We start from the raw sequence: 19668 nt of genomic DNA, 5'->3' as shown, positions 1-19668 counted from the left end.
ACCCTAATCTGATTTATCCCTCTGACTCCCGTCAGTTGTTCTGTGAAGGCTGAAAAAGGTTTGAAATGTTATATTCCAAAACCACAGGCTTGAGCTAGAAAAGAAATAGTTGCAGTTTCATGCAAAACATTCAAATTGCATTTAGCAGCTTTAGCTGACTGAGAACTCCAGAAGTTGGGTGTTGAGTTTTCTGCCAGTTTAAATGGTCAGACTTGGGCCTGAGGTACAGGGGCCTATTTAAGAGCAAAACTCTTGGTGTTTATTTCTGCAGATACTTCTACACATTGGCACTAAAGCTGCTCCATGTTGACAAAGCTAAGGCCTATTTTTGATAGATGAAATTATAATTACATCAAGCATTTAATGGTGTGGTCAACTGCTGGAGAGCTCAGAGCCTGAAGGGCCTCACTGGATTTTGTTTAAAAGCCAACCCAGTCAATTTATCATCCTCAAATAAAATCTAGAGAGACTTCTGGCAACGTTATTTAAATACAAGTGTGAATGACAAGTTTATTAAATGCATTCTTTAAAAAATTATTCCTTTCTTAAATAAGGATGTCTCAGTATGGATTTCATTGTAAAACACTTTTGAGGCAAGTCCTAAGTTACGTATTAACAGGTTGATCAATAAAAAAGTGGCTTTCCTGCAGTACTGGAGATGCATCTGAACCCCTGCAGTGTGTGTGGTGTGTTCCTGCAAAGCTGGGGCCAAGGGCTGGGAGAATCAGCTCCAGGTGGGACTTGTAAACATTGGGAACAAGCAACAGGCAAGGTGGAGGAGCAGTTTTTAGATTTTTTTTTCCCCCAAAAGAAAGACTTGTCCTGAACTGTATTTTATGCAGAACACATATTCCATGCTTTTTGCCCCCCACCCCCTAAAAGCACATTCCAGAAACAAGTTTTACAAAGAATACACTGAAACAATGCAGTACAAACCTCAGTCATGGCAATTTCACTGGAGCTTTATTGCCTCTGTTGGTAATGAGAGGGATTGTAAGAAGTTACATTTTGAACTTACAGAGATATGTAAATGATGGGTTTTTACTAAATATAATCTCAAGATTAAGTGTTTTATATCAGGGCACTTCTAATTTTTACATATTTTAACGTATAAAAACAGTTTACAAACTTGATGTTTGCCTTTTTTTTTTTCCATGACATTTGGCAAAATTAAATTGATCCATTTGCAGGGAGATCATCAAATTGAAGACATAAGCACTTACGAATTAAAGCAATCCAAGTAAGCAACTGGCTGCATTCTTAAAAAAAAAATAACAAACCAAAAAACAAAAAACCCCACACATACATAAAGGAAAAAGCCACATGGCCACATCCAAGCACGTTTCAGTACAAAATATTCCCTGTAACCAGGCATTTTGTCCTTAGAACAACACCCTGTTAAATCAATGTTTCTTTCAACTTCAGTCATTTTGAAAAACTTTTAAGATGCCATGATAGCACAAATAACCCTTTTCTGCAACATAATTAGTCAAAGTTTTTATGTATTTCTTTATAATTACACAGTAATTATAAGCATGTAGTACCAAACTGATGACAACACTATTTTGTTGGAAAGATCTTGCATTCAAAAGGAAGAGTCTCTAAAACACCACGGCATTTTGCCACTGCCCAATCCCAGACTTTTTGGAGGGACAAGTCTGCATTGGGATGAAAAGCAAGTCAGTTCTCCTCTCCAAACACAGCATACTTGAACTAATCAATCTGAAACAGTACCAAAACCCTCAAGACAGAAAACAGCACGCAGAGATAACCTTGTTGAGTTTTTTTTTTTCCTCCCCACCCACCCCCCCTAATTTCAAGTCCCCATTTTTATTTACACAAAACTGAGAAAGGAAATACTGAAAGCAGCAAAACACACAGTTTTTGGCGTAGCCAATTCCAGTAGCTGGAGAAAGTCTGCAATGTTTTTGAGGAACTGTATTTTTTGAATAAACACACAACTGGATTTGCCAAAAGGGCACTGCTGTAAGGGGAGCCAGCCTTAAGGTCAACTGCACAGAGCACAAATGAAAATTTTAGCTGTTTCATAGTCAATTTTTCCCTAAAATACTTTTAGCATCTGCATAAAATCGTGTTGCAGTCTAGTGCAAGTACCAATGACTGATCTCAAAAGTAATTCTGGCCTTATCAGGGCACTATTTAGAGCATGGACTTAAATCCCCTCTTCTCACTTGTAAGTATGGTCTGCCTCCTCTCCTGGAGCTCGTTCTTTCCAGCTTGTTTTCCAGAGCAGGATTTATCACATCTCTTCACAAGTAACTCAGTGAGGAGTAGAAGACCATAAAAGCAGCTGAAGAGCTCTTGCATTATTAAAGAATTGCATCTGATAAAACCTGCTTTGATCCAAATGAAGCAATTTAGTCAAACGCAGCAAGTAGTGATGATCCACAAAATAATTTAAACAAAGCCAGTGTAGTAGTTTGTATCTGATCTGTGCTTGTTTGGGAAAGCTTTACTCTTAATTTCTGTATTTGGCAAACCACAGTGATATGTCAATTTAAGGAAAACTCAGCAAAATAATTTAAAAAAGGGTGTCATCCATAATGGCAGTACCTCTATGTTATGAAGATTTAACTCACCAGGAAAATGGTTTCAAAACCCAGATTCACATCAACCTCGCCAGCTTCTTGTACAACAGGGCCATTTGCTTTGTCACACCTCAGCCATAAAAGTCACATCTCAATTTAAAATACTGTATTGTGTAGCAAACAGTTAAGACACAAATTCAGTATATTCAAGTGTTTGATTTCCACAGAAATGAAAAACCTTTCTTTGACAGACAGATAAGCATTTCAAACCTGTAATGAAATCTGATTTCTCAGAGAGTAACCTAGAGAACGCTGGTTCTGTGGGGACACAGCTCGGCCCAGGGCGGGCTCTGCCCTCGCCCACGGGCTCCAAGTGCTCGAGTTGTGTCGTCCCCCAGCTGTCCCCAGAGCAGCTGAGCCACCAGAAACCTCAGCCAGGCACCAGGACCCCCAGTCAACAGCCCTGGGGCTCCCTGGTCATTCCTGGCACTGCTGTGACCAGAGACTCAAACTCAGACGACACCTGCACTTTTCCAGAAAAGAAAAAACTCGGACCCAGTACACTTAAATATATCACTCTTGCAGGAAGTGCTATCAGTACAGTCTTTGCAACTAGCCCCAAGTGTATATTTAAGGATTCTTTTAAAAATTGTTTTGATGTTGATCTGTATAATTCTGATGCCATACAACAGTTGTCTGATGACGACCAACCAGCGTTGTGCTTTATGTGAAATCAGAAACCTCAAAATAATTATAAAGCTTCTAGGACTTATGGGAGATGAAACTAAGGTGATCCACCAACAAAAAATAAATCCATGATGAAATCCACAGTGTTGGAATTTTAACGGGCAAGAGTGGTCCAGACTAGAAGAAAAGCCCAAACCACCAGTAGAAGAATGAAATATGATATGGTCCAAGATGTATCCTTAAAGGTTTGTCTCAACCCTCAGCCATACTGTGAGGATTGATCTTCAGTTCAGTCCAGCCAGCAGAAATTGACTGTGCAATTTTCCATTTCAGGTATTTGTACAGACTATGTACACTCTAGAAGGGTCCTTTAGTGCTACACTGTCGTACTTTTTGTCCCAGCAATTTGAGGGCGTGCAAATTCCACAAAGTCATCAATAAGAACTGGCCATGCCCCTAAAAGAGGAAAACACCAGAATATAAGAACTTGGTTTAACAAGGCATTTTTTCACAAGCTTCATATCCAGACAAGTCATTTGCTTTCCAGTATTAAACCAAGCAGAGCTTGAAGCAAAAAAATATAATTTTATTTCCCTGCTTGAAATTTAAGAGCGGATGAAGATTTCTGCTTCCTTAAAGCCAGTTAATACACAACATTTCCAAGTGTCATCTTCCAGACAGAAACAAAAAACTGACCAAAATCCTCACTCAAAAGTGACAAAGGATTGAGGACAGGCCATAATTACTAAATAAAGGTGAAGTGTGCTGCCCTCTGCTCCGGAGGCATCCCAAGTTTAGTTTCCCCCCTGACTGAACTGATGTGCTGCCAAGGGCTGAGGGTAATCAGCTGTTCTTGGCTGCACATGGAATGAAGAGGAAAGATCAATACAAAAGTTTACAAGAAACACATTTGGTAGGAAGTGAGCTCTGTTCAGCAACCCCTGTGTGCTGCCAGCTTCACTTCTATGTCAAAACACATCCAAGCCTCACATAAACTGAAGCAACCAGACTTAAAAACATTCTCAGTTACAAAATGCAATAACCAGAGGACCCTACACAGAGCTGCACAAACCATAGCTCAGTTTCTTGGATGAAGATGCCAAGAACTGCACCAAGAGAGAATCTGTGGGTTTTACATGGACATACAACAGGGTTTGTCTCAATAAGAAAGAATTTGGGGTTGTCTCAGTAAGAAAGAATTTGTGTCTGAGCTTAGACAGAACAAAAAAAGAAAATCGATTCCATGAAAGCTTCAGCATTTCTTTTAAAAAACATCAGTAACAGAGATGATTACAACATGCATTAAAGCAGCTCTAACTGGACTTCAAATCATGAGTAATACTCTAATGGAGCTGGTTTTGAGATTACAAAACAGATACACAGTAATAAATGTAATATAAAACACAGTCAGAAGTTAATGAGAGAAAAGGGCAATGTTTACCTTCCTCATCATAGTTAGACATATCATCTGCTATCATTGTACTAAAATCTAGAAGAAGATTCCAGGTATCCTTAGGAATTGATCTTTTATGATGTTCCTGTTTGGAGAGGTGGAAAATTTATATTAAAAATAAATAAATTAAAACCCTATTATAAATTCATTTTTACTGTCTCAGACACATCCATATCCCCAAAACATATTTCTCTTGTACACACTATGAATACCTGGGATTTAGGTCAAGACAGTCTATTTCTACTCAATATCTTAAACATGTTTATCTTCCAAGTTCTGAAAATACTGCAGAGTCCAGATTATGTAAAGGTTTAAACTTACCAACAAAAATTTGTTCCACAAGTCTAGAAATTTAAATCTTCCATTAAGTACTAAATTCCAGTAGGCAATGGCCATTTCTAAATCTGTAATATTAAAATATATTACTTTTAGAGATATACATATCAAATATATAATCTCCACAAGTATCTAACACCAGGATGAACCATGTATCCATAAATGTGACAAGATTAAACTAATGCAAATATACTCATGGATTCTTTACAAAATGGCAGCCATAAATAAAGTGTTACACACCTATTTCATATTTTACAGAACTGAAAATTGCCCATATTAATATCTAACACATCCAAAACCCCCCAGGACATTTCATATATAGCCTTTTGCTATCTAACAATACTTTAGTTAAAAGTCAGAAAAAATATTTTCAGTTAAAGATGCTACTGGCTTGAAAAGAAAATTTGTAGTATTTTGTACTTTCTTCTTTTTGATGCATAAAATACAATTTAGATAAAACCAACTTTTAATGGTTTCATTTTTAGGGCAACCTTATTACAGGTGCTGCCTTTGTAATGAGGCTTTTTTGAGAAATGCTCAGTTCTGGGGTCAAGATTTCCTTTTGAAAAATAATCTTTAGATAGTGTCCTTAAGCAGACAGAAGATAGTTGGTTTATTTGCTGGTGGTGGTGTTTTGGTTGGGTTGAGGTTTTTCTTTTGTTTGAGGTTTTTTTGTTGGTGATTTGGAGTAGTTTTTGGCCATTTTGGTTTGGGATGTTTTTTGTTTTGTTTGTCAGGTGGTTTTTTTTTTAGGTTAGCTGGGTTTTTTTTCCCTTCTTTAAAGCCTCCTGTTAAATTCCTGCTTGCCTGGAATGAGTGAAGCCTGACCTGACACATTTGAGAGCAGTCCCCTGCCTGTCAGAGCTGCTGGAGTGCAGCAGCTCCCAAAAAACCCCAGCTGCTCTGGTTGGAGGGGAAGGACAGAGCCAGCTCCCTCTCCCTGGGGAGTGCCAAAGGGGCAGACAGGAACTTGTGAGCACATCAAAGACATTTGGAACCCACAGCTCTGCCCAGGGCCTCCTGCTCATTGGGAATTACCAAATTCAGTATCCTCAGCCACAGGATGTCACAGAGTGACCCCAAAAGGCTGCCTAGGTAAGTGGCCTCTTTTTAACAAAAGCTCTTATATATTTGGTAGCCTAGCAAATTTCTTCCATAAACAATCCTTTCGTGGAAGCAGGGGGAGAAGGCACAGGATCAACTGCAGACCTCAGGAAAAAAAAGAAAAAACCCCACACCAATAACCCAAAAACTCCACTCCCTTCCTTCCCCCAGGATGCCAAAATATTTAAAAGAACCCAGGGAGGTAGATCTTGGAGGTGAAACCAACAGCAAACAAAACAAACTATGAAATCTGCATTGCTGGAGGGAAAATAGAAGCTGATGGGGCGTTTCTGAATTGTTTAGCATCTGATATTAAAATTTCTCAAAGAGCAGAGTCAAATTATAATATCTCCTGACCAAAGAACAGAATAAAATTTGTGAAGGATTTTCCAGCAGCTGCAAAGAGGTTTGATTTCAGACAAAAGTGTAAGTTTGAATCTCAAGAAGCAGACAAATTAGACAGTACTCCTCAGTAAATAAAGCTGTATCTGAAAATGGCAACTCATTGAAGACTGCAGAGGCTCAAAATCTCTCTTTAACAGGAGATTCAGGTATAAAAACATGCATTTTAAATTTCAGCTAAAACTACTGCCCTTCTAACTTCAGAGGAAGGTGATCAGTTCCTCAAGGAAACACATTAAAAACTAAGTTTTATTTACTTGTGCTGCATTAATGGTGTGCATACAAAAAGGCAATGTCAGTGTAAACAATCACTATAAACAAACTGTGCATTCTGACATTTTTATACAATTTTGAGATCATTCTTGTGGGTAAGCAAAGGTTGTTAAAAGCTAAACTCAGGATGCTGCAACTTCAAACTCACTGTATGAGTCCAAACATGTAAAGCATGATGACACAATGCCTTGGGACAAACTACATTTTTAAAAAGAAATTATATGGAAGGTAAAGATAAATATAAAGGTAAAGATATAATTGGAAGGTAAAGATATAATTTTAGGTTTCTGTAAGTGTGAGAATGCTCAGTGAAATCCTGGATGAAATATCAGAGTCTCAGAATACATCCTCCATTTTTAATTTTATCCAGAGATACAAGAGAAGCAAACAGTGTTTCAGATGAAGACAGCTACAGGGTATTCTCCAATGAGATGCAAATATCACAAGAACTTTTCAGACACCCAGAGTACTTACACAGTAGTAAGGAATTATGCAGAGGAAATACATTTCCAGAACTGTGCCTGAACTATTGCACAATGTTTGCAAGATTAGAGGCCAATATACATTAAAATCAATTTGCAAGTTCCTACAAGCAGTTATTTAGACACACCAAAATTAATTGCCTAACTAGCAGTACTTACTTTGCAGCTCTGTACTTCTCCCAGTATTCTTTTGCTCCAGGGTTTCCAGCATTATTCTGCCCTGTTCTAAATTCATGCCTAGAACTGTGTATTTATGAGCACCAAAAGGGCTGGTAAGCACCCAGACTTTAAGCTCAGTTCTACATCAGTTCCAGACCCAGGCTTAAAAACAAAAACAATTTTAAAACCTATCTTACACTATGTATATGCCATATGGATCTCAGAAAACTGTACTTGTCTGTCACTGCTAGAGCTTAACCTGCATGAAGCTTCATGATGAATGAGAAATAAAGCAAGTCAATCTGTTTCCCTGGGAAATTAATCCCACAATTCAGTTGCTGTCCACATTTTCCTTGTTGTGTAGCAGCCTAAAAAAATATTATGACTTTCTACAAGAAGTATAAATCAGTCTATTCATTTATTTGCATGATTCAGAAATGACTACAAGCATGCACAAGTATTTTCAGATGGTTTAGCAGCTCTTTTAGCTCCTTTGGACACAATGAAATTCACAATCCACTGAAAACAATAAACAAGATAGAGCAGGATGGCAAAGAAGAACATGGAGCTTTTGCTTATTTACTTATTTTCCAATGCTCATTATAAGCCAAGACTTGGTCTGTACATAAAAGTCAATAAAATTAAAGTAGAAAGTTCATCTTTACACAGCCTGGGAATGCAAAGCTGTCCAATGGCAGTCAGTTTAGAGCATTTTCATTTGTGAGAAAAACAAATTCACAAGGTGCCAAGGAAGAACCTACCAGCCTTTCCATATTTTATTACTTCTCAAAATCAGAACAATTAACTTAAGAAGTTATAGGATCATGAAATGCTAATTGTGGGTAATAGCCAAATCACACTGTAGAGAAAGGAATGTACAATCTGGGTGTTTAACATCACTGCTCAAAATAAATTTTTATTCCCTCATTTTTGTATTTTTGAATAGACAGAGCTACAGTTTGTTCCTTTCATTCCATCCAAACTGTGGTGTTCTGAAATTATTTTTAATAAGTTATTCTTTCCCTCCACCTGTTACACCAACCAAAGCCACAGTCAGCATGTGAACTCTGAAATAATGACAAAAAAGCCTTCAGTGAGGTAAGGGGGAAAAAACTCTGTAGGTAGAGACCAGCAGGCATCAGGCCCAGAACACAGGAATCCATTTGTACATTCCAATTCTATCCTGCTAAGACATTTGCAAGTATTTTTGGTGTTACAAGGGACAGTACAAATGTGCTTACATAGAAAATGGTTTTACAGTTTAAATTTATCATAAAAGTAAAAATTCAATTAATCTGTTCAGTGCTGCAAATTCTAAGTGGTCTAATTATGTCTTTAATGTAAGACCATAATCCATTGTGCTTACTGAGAACTGCACTCAGAGTGAAAGAATAAACCCTCTCCCATAACATTCAGTAGCCTTTATTAATAACCAATTTGAATACCTTAAATTGATATCTATCTTTCAAAACACAGAGATGCATTTTATCCCAAGGGTGATTATCTTTCAGATTCATTGGATTACAATAATACATTCATTTACTGCTTTAATTAGTAATTTCCCATATTTATGAACAAATGCTTATGAATTAGAATACATACCTAAACCTTTCTGTCCTGGGTTCTTTGCAAAGTTGAAAGTAAATTGATAAAAATCTTTAAATCTTGCTGGTTCTTTTAATTCTTGTTCCATTTTAGGAATCTGGGCCTTCAGTTTTTCTATGCTGTCACATCTGCATTTTAAAAAGCATGTTTATTTGTTTGTTTATTTATTATTCATTTTGCCATAAAACATGAGTTAAAAATCTATAAACTGTTTGTAGAATATGATACAATCATCAAAACAGAATTCAGGAAGCCTTTAATGAGTCTGCACCTCTACAAGAATTTCATTTATTTGTTATTGCATCACATTGCATTTGCACATATCCTGATAGATCACGTTCTACAATCCACAAAATTTTTAGGAAATTGTGATAAAGACTCCTGCACTTGCACAAGGCAGAGAAACCCCAGGTCTGCCCAACATCCCAGCTCCACCTGCCAGAGCAGCTCTGTGGAACCACCAACAACGCTCACACAACCAAGGCAGGGCTGAGATTTTCCAGAGGCAGACAAGCAATGCTGGGCTCTGAAACGTCTCAATTCCCCAAAACAGGACACTGGATCACACTGTCCCCATCTAACCCTCAGTGAGCACTTACCCCAGCTCAGTCATTCCATCCATGAACTCCACCTTTGAAAATTCACACTGTGTTGCAGCCCGGAATTTCCACGCGATGATGAGTACAGTGATGCTGGCTGGGTCGAGAGCTAGGTCATCACAGAACTGCTGTATTCCATCTATACCAATCTTATTTTCATCTTGAGGATCTTTGGACATAAAAGTAAGGATCAAGAAAAACAGATATTTAAAAAAGCTGATTTGTTCAGCAAATATATTTAAGATAAAGAAACATTTTCAAGAAGTCATTTTTGGCTTATAAGAGAGTATTTTAAAAACAAAATTAAATGAGTGTTCACAATGGTTAAGCTTTAACAATTGAGGCAGTTACTGCAATAAAGCCTCCCATACAATGAAGCTCGTGTTATTTTCATTGAGAGACAAAAGCACCACAAACATTTGTTTTCTGCCTAATAATATGCAGGATCTTCTGACTCATTCCTACAGAGCACAGTGGTTCTCCCCCCCAGCACACTCAATTATTGCCTCTTTGGCCAGACCAATGAGCTGTGTTCCATCAGAAGCCATTCTGCAGTGTTCATTTCCAAGCTGTACCAACACCCAGATCAGCCCATCCACAGCTGCCCCAAGAGCAGGTTTGGGCATTTCCTGGCACCCATGAGGCTTCCAGCACGCAGGAGGCTGGACACAGTAACCTCCAGGGAGAAGTCACACTGCTCCATTAGCGATTCCAAGTCAGCCAGGCCCACTCCTCTTTCCACAAAGGAATCAACATCTGCTCTAGAAGTGAGATGCTCACATTTCTACTGCCCTAACAAAAATCTATTAAAGCAAGCCAACTCAGACTTCACCAAAACGGTATTTGGATTATACATATAATACATAGGAAAACTGACAGAAAACAGAGCACTCATTTTTAGATTAAGTGCTAAAACACAGGATTTGTTCTGCTCTATTGACTCCACTTTATGTGGCAGGGTATCAGTTGAACACTGCCTGTATAACAGATACAGGGACTTTGTTTTCTTCTACACTCTGTTTGTAACTACCTGATAAAGAGAACAAGCTGAATAAAAAGTGAGGTAGAACCCATCCCTAGTATGCTACCTTTTCCTTTGTCAGGATCATGTCCTGTGTGATGATAAATCCTCTCCAGGAGATTCACCCAAAATCCTCATTAACCATTACAATTACTCACTGTACACACAATTCCAGCTCAGACCCTAATGTCCTATAAATGTAAATACATTCAGAGCACATAAAGTAACTGCATGTAATCCCTGTGAAGTAGAAACCTACCTATATTTCCTTTCTAATTTGTATTATTAGCAGAGAAAAACAAAGCTGAGTCAGTTAGGATTTCCCAGCATGAGAGCACAGCATCACCAATACATTAGAATAAGAATTAATAATAATTCTAATCATAACTCAAATAAGAATTTTACAAGTAGGAAATAAGCCTTAAAGTTCAGGGTACTCACCTTTGTATCTGTTATATAGTTGTTCTAACTTCTTTCTGTCCAGAGATCCTTTAACACTCTCTCGTATATAAAGTTCAGGATTTTGGAAAAAGTTGTCTGTTGCAACATCTAACTTCCAGTCATTTTGAGACAGACAACTCACTGCTGTCTTTTCACTAGATTGTGTGAAGACCATAAACTGACGCACTTTATCCTTCTGTGATGATTTCAACTTGTTCTAGTGAAAACAGACAATACTGTAACTAGAAATGTCTACTGAACAAAACAACCACAAGTAAATAAAAACCAGTCTCTTAATGTTTTTTAAATCAGTATCTTTATAATTTTCCCAAGCATCGGGATATCAAAATATCTGATGAAGTTCCTCCAGAGGTGGGGCAGAGCAGGCCACTGAACAGTTTAGCACCAATGAGCACAGGCTGGTGTCCTCTCGGTCCCAGCTGCTGCAGGAGCAGGGCCACACCCGGAACGGGATCTCCTGAGGTGCCTCTTGATGGCAGCAGGGGACTAGGCTGGCTCATCCATTTCAGGGAGCTACACACTGAAATACCTTAAACACCTCTTTTTCTTTAAAGAGATTTTTCACTTTGAAGGTTCTCAGCTCCACCTACATAATTTGCAAAACATTCCTGCAAGGAGGCATTGTTTCCATTTCACAGGTGCAGCAACCGAAGCTAAGAAAAAAAAAGGTAATTGTGCCTGAGGCAGGCGGGGGAGTGAGTAGCCAAGGTGAGAGCTCTGGAATTCCAGGCCTCCTGCCCAGACCCAGCCATCCCGCCCTGGTCTAGCCCAGAACTGAATGCAAACTTGCTGCTTATCAGCAGAGAGGGATTCCCAAGGATATTTCCGATGAGGAGAAGCACACTCACTCAGGATTTCAAGGGTCTGAGTTACACAAAACTAACTGCTCATCAGGAGAAAGCAACCACAGCTCTTGCACTACACCCAAATTCAGTTCAACAGTTCACTCAATACAGTCAAAGGAAAGACTCTCAATGTTACAACTTGGTAAATTTTAAATCGGGAATGGATTTCTTATATGGCACAGATATTTCATTTTTCGTTCACTTTGTATTCTAACCAAAACTTGTATATTCTGTTCATTATTGTAACTGTAATTTCAACAGCTCCTTCTCAGGGAATATGGAGGAAAAGGGAAAAAAGAACCCAAGACGTGATAAAATGCAGCCAAAGAATGAATGATTTAGGAGCAGTATGTGCTCAAGCTCTTAATTTCAAAAGATAATTAATGTTCAATCACATTATCATTACAAAAAAACTAACGCTTCAGAACACAAATTCATCTGTCATAAAAGTCAGGATCAGTTTTCTGTGGCTTGATGATGACTATGAACACTTTTATTTGTAAGAATAGTTATCAGCTTCAGAGTTACACCATTGAAAAAAAATACAAGAGCATCATATTTAAACTGATACCCACAAAGCATACTAAATAGAATTATACCCTTAGCTTAAGTATCCTCTAATAAAAATAATCCCCCCCAAACCAACGTGACCCTATACCTACAACACTTAACTGAAGCCAAACTTTTAGCTCAGACTGCAGACTTCAAACAGAGTAATATTAGTTTGGCTATACTGTTTTTAAAGTTCTTATGTGTCACTGCTTTATTTCACTCTCTTGACCAAGTTTGTCACATTGCACCTCTGGGTACAAACACATTTCTGAAAATGAGATTCTCAGACGTGATTCCAGGTAAAAGCCAAGCCACCAGAGCAGCTCCTGTGCACCCCCAGCTGTCCATGCTTGGCTCCAGCAGACATTCAGCACCTTGCACTACTGAGCTCACACTTCCACAAAAATCACTTTGTTTCAACTGACAAAGCCATGTGGAACGACTTCCAGAAATGACTAATGGATTTTCAGTTGCAGCTAGTTAAAATGTACTGTAAACTCAGATATATGAAAACGAGCCACTGAATGAAATCCCAAATGAAGATGAAACAATAATCCCAAATTTAATTTTCACTATCAATTACCAGCTTGCTCTAATCAGTTCCACACAGCCAGACTGCTGCATCACCAGACTCAGCTGCACTATAAGGCAGCCATACTTAATTACCTTAGCTTTTCCTTTCTTTTTTCTTTTGTTTACAAAACTGCTGATTTTAATCTTCAGTATTTTGATGTTTTTTAAACATGTACACAAATGTATATCCCATATAATAGTGAGTACTCTGTAAAACCTCAGGAGGCTTTGTTCTGTCCTGCTCCAAAAGCAGTGACATCCCACAAAAAGGAACAGGTTTAAATAGGCTTTACCATGGATGTCCAGGACCACAAAAGGTGGTGTGTTATGCATCTTGTCACACAACAGAGTGCAATTTGTTGCATCAAAAACTTGCAGCTTAAATGCTTTTAATGATAAAATTTAAATTCTACATAGGTACATGAGATTTTCCCATGCTTGAGCTCCCTAAGTGATAGTAACAACATAAAACCTTTTTAAAAGAAGATTGAAATTGCAAAGAATCAAGCAGCTAATTACAGTACAATCAGTACTGTAATAATCAGTACAACATTCTGTAAGGTATAAGAGGCAGTAAATCACACTGTGCAGCCATAATCTTTTTCCTGAATAATCATATTTTTCCTAACCAAATATGAGTTTATATTTACTGAAGAAGTGTCAAAGCCCTTTCTTTTTATGTGATGAATGCTTCTGCAGAACCTTGCCAATGTGAACAAGACACTCCACATCCTAAGTGACTGGACACTCTTTGCAGGCCTGCTACAGGACAGCAAGAGATGGAATTACTGCTGAGTTTTTATTATCCTATTATAGCTCTTCTTCCAGCACATTAAAAACCCACACTTCAAGCAGGAACAGGTTCCAAACCTTCTGCACTTTTAAGGGCTATTTCTAGACACTGAGCACTAATACTCTATTACTGTTTTAAGTGCAATACAGAGCAGCACATAACCTTTAATCCTACAGTCATCGGGCAACAAATACCTGACACTGAAATTGTGCTCACTGTAATGCAACACAATCCACTTCAAACATCTCAACTTTAACACAGGTTAAAAAGGAAGATAGAATTTTATTTAAAAGATACGCGGCTTGCCTACACATACAAATGAAAACCAATGGAAAGCAAATGAAACAAATTTGTACTCTTATTTCTTGGTTTTTCGTGGGCTAAGAGGAAAAGGAAAAATTTAGTTCTGCAAGCCTTTGATCAAGTTTGTGCGGTATCCAAGCTACCTTTCATAATAAGGATGTCACAAGACAGATAACCTTACTTTTAAAACACAGAATAACTTCTCCAAATGAAAAGCTACATTGTGTAGATTCATAACACTGCACTCATTCTAATTAACATCTGGTTTTATAACTTTGATTTTAAAGTGAAGATTTGCCTCTTACCATGAAGTACCAAATTTGAATATTCTAATTCAATATCCTTTCCTTGATAAATACCTCAGTGAAAAACTACAGATAAAAAATAAAAAACTTGTACTTTTATTTCTCCAAGTATTTTTTTTCTCCTAGTCTTGGGAACAAAAAATGCTAGAACTCCTCTACCAACTCTGACTACAACATTGTTTCTGCTTATCTTCTGCACTGTTTTTAGTCATCCCAGATTCAAAGACAAGTTCTGCACACTGGCCATCACCATTTTGTGGACAGCAAGTAGCCAAATGAGGGCTCCACTCTCCTGGATAATGTTCTTGGGAGACAGCACCAACCTTTGTCCCACAGTGCCTGGACTAGAGAGCTGAGGATCCATCTCTACTGGAGTCCTGCTTTGGACTTGGCTCAAATGTTCCATGTGGCCACCAGCATGCTGTCAAGCAGGGCATGATGAGTTCTGCTGCCCAAACTTCCTTTGGCCCCCAAGGAAGGCACTCACCCAGTCACTCCCCAGCTATCAACTGCTGTGCACCCTTCCCTTCCCAGCCACTGACACAGATGATCCTGCTAGTTTCACTGCTAAGTAAAGGAATTCAAACAATGTGACATCTGTGCTTTTGTTTCAGGCAGGACTCGAAGAAAAGCCTGTTAAGTTCTCATGCATGTGACAGGTAAAAGCCTTTTCTAAAATAGCACCAACCTCCACAAAGTCTAGGCCTTTACACTGACTGCATTGAGACTCCAGCAAGAGCTGTGGGAAGCATCCCTGCTCTTCCCAAGGACCCTGGAGACAGCAGCTCAATCCCAGAGGCTCGGGCATGCAGCCCTCACCCGACTGCCACTTCTGTCCCTTGATGCGACACGAGGGGAGCTCTGCTCCTGAATCATCCCACCTTGCACTGTATCCATGAAAGGAACCACAACACACCTAAAAATGTCTGCTTTACTGCTTGAATTCCACAAACACACAGCTAAAACTTAAAAGGCAGAAGCATGAGTATTTTTCTTTGGTAAGAAAAATGTTAATTACAACAAAAATCTACCAATACACAGAACTGCATCTTAACCCACAGTCATGACACACAGGTATACTACCAAAAAAATCTAAGGTAAAGACAAAAACAATGAAAGTAAATAGCCACAGTTTCTGCATAATGTAAACAAACATGTCCTTCAACTACATTTTATTTTAGACAGCAGTTTCTTTAAGGGAACGCACACAAAGTAAGAATGTCAGGACATTTGTAAGCTTCTGTTTCAAACTGATGTGAAATCCATTTGACTGCAGCAGAACAGAACAAAAAACACCTGCAAAGTCTGCTGAGATATAAAATCCAAGGGAAAAATCTCAACATATAAAGTTACTTTCCAGGCTCTACAATGTTCTTTTAGTGGATAAAATAATTTCAGTATTTGCATTCAGGCAGAAGGGCAATATACAGCTACCCAAAAGACTGCTGTAGATAAAATGGTAATTCATGCTAACCTGAGAGGTGAAGGAAACACAAAAAGTCAGGGCTTTTCCAAATAAAAAGGGGCAGCATAAAGCAACCAGTTGTTTAGCATTCTTAACTCTGGTCTGGGGCAGAAGCTCTATTCATACTGTATATTTGCATTGGCACCATAAAACATGAGTAAAATATCAAGAGCTACATAATAAATTTCACACCTTGTTCTCAGAGTAGTTCATATTCTTGAATACTTTTTCTGTGGCTCTAGTTAAAAGTGATTTAAAGTACTAGTTCAAAGGGATTTCTGGTAAGCTAGGAGAGGAAACAAAATCATGCACCATCTTGTCTAGCACTCTGACTACTCCATCCGAAGTGTAATGCCAAGAATCTAAAGTTTTACTATGGGACAACCAAACCTCAAATATTTAATATCAACTGCTACAGACATGCATATGCACCACAGATTACACATATAAACAGCTGGCCTTGCAGAATAGCTTGTTGAGTTAAACATCACATAACAATGTCATGAAGTACACTAACATTACAGGAGACAGCGTCAGACATGAAATTCTTCTAATATTAAATTTTACAACTTCCTGTCAGCTGAGGTTTGCAGTAAGAAATTATGTATTTATCAGCACAGAAATATTTTTCAAGAACACAAACTGGACAATATAATAGATAATGTAAATAGAGACAAGGCTAGCACTTGGCTGTGGATAAAGATGTAGATAATCACACACTTGCCTCGATTACCACACACAGCTCTAAATTCATTACATCATTCAGAATTGTACAGGCAGTGAAGATGGCTCAGAGTAAAATGGACCAGCTTACTGCTCTGCCTTGTTCCATGGGGACACCATGGTCCTCAGGGTGAGATGAAGCAGTGACACTCCAACAGGGCAGGTGAAGAACACCATTTCCACAGGTGCTGCTCAGCTGCTCAAATGAAGAGCGGGTAAGAGAGGCTGCCTGCTCCCAGCACTGCAAGGAATACTGGCAGGGTGGTGTCCCTTCCACATCTAGGACAAAGATGGTTCAAGGGCAGGAAAGCTCTGTCCTGAAGGCACAAGGCTCTGGCCATATGGGCACTGCTAAGACTTGCCAGCACTGCTCTACCTGGCAGTGCAGCATGGACAGGTAGGAGCCAGGCCCCAGCTGCAGGAACCTGTGCCATGGCATTGGCTGTGCCGGACAAACTACCCGGCCACAGCCACCGGGAGGATGAGCCAGAGCAGTTGTGTACATGGGTAGAAAAATGGGACATCGAATCTCATGTTTCTGCATGGGCATCCTCAGATCTCTGTGAAGTCTCCCTGCCTTTCCCCTAATCAAACAAAGGATTTTGATATAGCACAGGAACAGGTACAGAATCCTACACCCAGGCACTGGAAACCATCCATATCTTATTTACTACTTTTAAAAGCTGCAGCCCATCATTTAGTCCCACTTGAGGGTCTATGTCATCCTTTCACCTGGGTGCTGGAGTTAACAAGCATAACCTGCAACACAGTTGTTAGCACAGAGCCTAAGAGCTCTGCTCAGGGCCATGACTGGAGCATTCACAAGTCCCTCCAATCTGATAAATACCAATCTAGCAGTACAGAGCTGCTACACAGAATATGTCAGCTAGTTCTTCAGTTAAGTGTTTCCAAGAAGACCAAGCAGACAGAATTCTGCTGTTTCTCACAAGAAGTTATTCTCTGAATAATGGGCCTCACTATTTCTGTTATAATGCTACTTTCTACAGTATTGTTCAATTTAAATTTCTAATCTCACAGCCAGCCAATAATATATGTACATGCACAACATCAAGTGTCTATTTAATCAACTGTGTATTTACTTTGCCTGCCTATACTGGATATTTTGTGGGACAGCTCTAGGTGATTTTTATGGAAAAAAGTCTTCATAAAAAGTTGTGTAACATTACTGTGCAAGCACTGAGACAGTCTCAGACCTGCAGAATTACAATAAGACACCTTTACAGTCTGAACTTTACTCAGACTTAAACTCTCATAAAAAAAACACATACACAGATCTACATCAAACTATTCAATTAAAAATTATACTAGTTACATAGTGACAAGTTTATTAGAGGTCTGCACACCACTAATTTAAATGCTGGCTAACCAAATTTTTATGCCAACATAACTCCACCAATTAAAGGTGACATTGTAATTTTTTTAATACGTCTTTAACACTGCTTGTCAGAATAGTATTAACAGCAAGTACAAAATATCTTTATATCAATAAGCATACACCAGTAGATCTTAAGATTCCCCCCTACACTGTTCCTAACACTAGATCCCTGCTACAGAAAAGTACTGCTTTAAATTGTACAGGTGTAGTAGCTAAAGCTGTTACAACATTTGAATACGGAGAAAGCCTGGAGTACTACTGTAAACTGTTCCCTCTGGTGCATTAGACACTGTGCAAGAAACCAATGAGGGCCCCCTTAATTAAATTGAAGGAATAAATTTTTCTTTTGTTTAGGGAAACAAAACAAGCACATGTTCTAAATACTGCAGTCTCCCCCCACAAGAAGCAAGGGAGAAAGTCAGTCGATGTGGGAGTCCACAGCAAATCCTCAGCTATAAGAACAGTATTACAGAGAAAATGCAGGATAAACCTTTACAAGACCTTTACTAGGAGGACCTTTGTAAGGCAACACTCCTATGAATATAACCAACCAAGACCCTAGAACAATTATCCAGAAATTCTCCAACATAATCCCAGCTCAAGAAGCACCAACACCCCCAAGTTTCCCTGTGAACTGACAGCACTTAATGGGCCCTGAGATGCCTGAAATCCTGAGGAAGAACTCCGAGCACCCCTGGCTCCTGGCAGCCCCTTGCACTCCCTCTCTCAGCGCTGCTGCAGGCACAGGGCAGGCGCAGGGCACAGCCCGCACAGAACTGCCCACAGCACCGCCGCTGTCTCGCAGAGGTGCCTGAACCCTCACACCAGGTGCCAGCGAGCCCCTCCCGGCCGTGCGGGGCCTGTCGGGGCCCCGCGGGTCGGAGGCCTGGGCGGGATCCCGGCGCCCCCCGCTTAGGCCCCTGCCCGGAGCAGCCCCCGCCGCCCGCCCCGCGGCCCCGGCCCGGGCCCCACACGCCGGCCCTGCCGTGCCCGGCAGGAGGACGAGCAGCCCCCGGGCCAGCACATCGTGCCCGGCTGCGGAGCCCCCGACACCGTCCCTTCGGCCGCTCCCGGACACCCAGCGCGCCACGACCAGGCCGCGCTGCCCCTGCCCGGCCCCGGGGCCCCGCGCCGGGCCCAGAGGGGCCCCAGGCGGCCGCTCACCATGGTGGGGGCTGTGCGGGCCTCTCCCCTCCCGGCTCGGGCGGACACTGAGGGCGGCGGCGGCGGCGGCGCTTCCTTCGGCGGCGGCTCCCGGCTCCTCACGGGCCCTTCCGCCGCCTTCCCCCGCTCATGCGCAGTGCGGGGAGCCGGGAGCCACCGCGGGGGGCGGCCCCGGGCCGCGTTCCCCGGAGCGGCGGCAGCGGGCGGCGGGCGGCCCTCGCTCGGCGTGAGGTCGCGGCGAGCACCGGGGAGACCCGGCCCGAGCAGGGAAGGGGAGGGAGGGGAAAGTCCCCCCCAGCCTCCTGGAGCCTGTTAAGGGGTGGGCTCGGAGGAGATGCGGCGGGGGTGCGGGGTCCCAGCGCTCCTCACCCCGGGACCCGCAGCTCTGTCAGGAAATCTCCCTGTGTGTTCCTGTTT

The 19668-nt window shown here is 40.6% G+C and overlaps 1 protein-coding gene across 1 annotated transcript; it reads right to left on the bottom strand.

The window, feature by feature from the left end:
• Positions 1-941: 941 nt before the first annotated feature.
• Positions 942-19372, bottom strand: DCUN1D1 (defective in cullin neddylation 1 domain containing 1). Its single transcript, XM_033068646.2, has 7 exons — positions 19252-19372; positions 11112-11328; positions 9650-9818; positions 9048-9178; positions 5011-5093; positions 4678-4774; positions 942-3692 (listed from the first exon to the last, which is right to left on the bottom strand). The coding sequence occupies exons 1-7, from the start codon at positions 19252-19254 to the stop codon at positions 3613-3615; spliced, it is 780 nt and encodes a 259-aa protein (XP_032924537.1). The 5' UTR covers positions 19255-19372; the 3' UTR covers positions 942-3612.
• Positions 19373-19668: the final 296 nt, after the last annotated feature.

Source organism: Catharus ustulatus, chromosome 10, assembly GCF_009819885.2.
Source record: "Catharus ustulatus isolate bCatUst1 chromosome 10, bCatUst1.pri.v2, whole genome shotgun sequence".
Taxonomy (NCBI): Eukaryota; Metazoa; Chordata; class Aves; order Passeriformes; family Turdidae; genus Catharus; species Catharus ustulatus.
The sequence above is the reverse complement of the archived record's forward strand: the minus strand, read 5'-3'. Positions and strand labels throughout refer to the sequence as shown.

Bases quoted from the DNA above. Each gene is read 5' to 3' on its own strand.
- DCUN1D1 (XM_033068646.2), bottom strand. The intron at 5,094-9,047 runs GTATGTATTCTA...TTAATATTACAG, and splicing joins CCCAGGACAGAAAGGTTTAG to ATTTAGAAATGGCCATTGCC. The intron at 4,775-5,010 runs GTAAGTTTAAAC...CTCTCCAAACAG, and splicing joins TGTGGAACAAATTTTTGTTG to GAACATCATAAAAGATCAAT.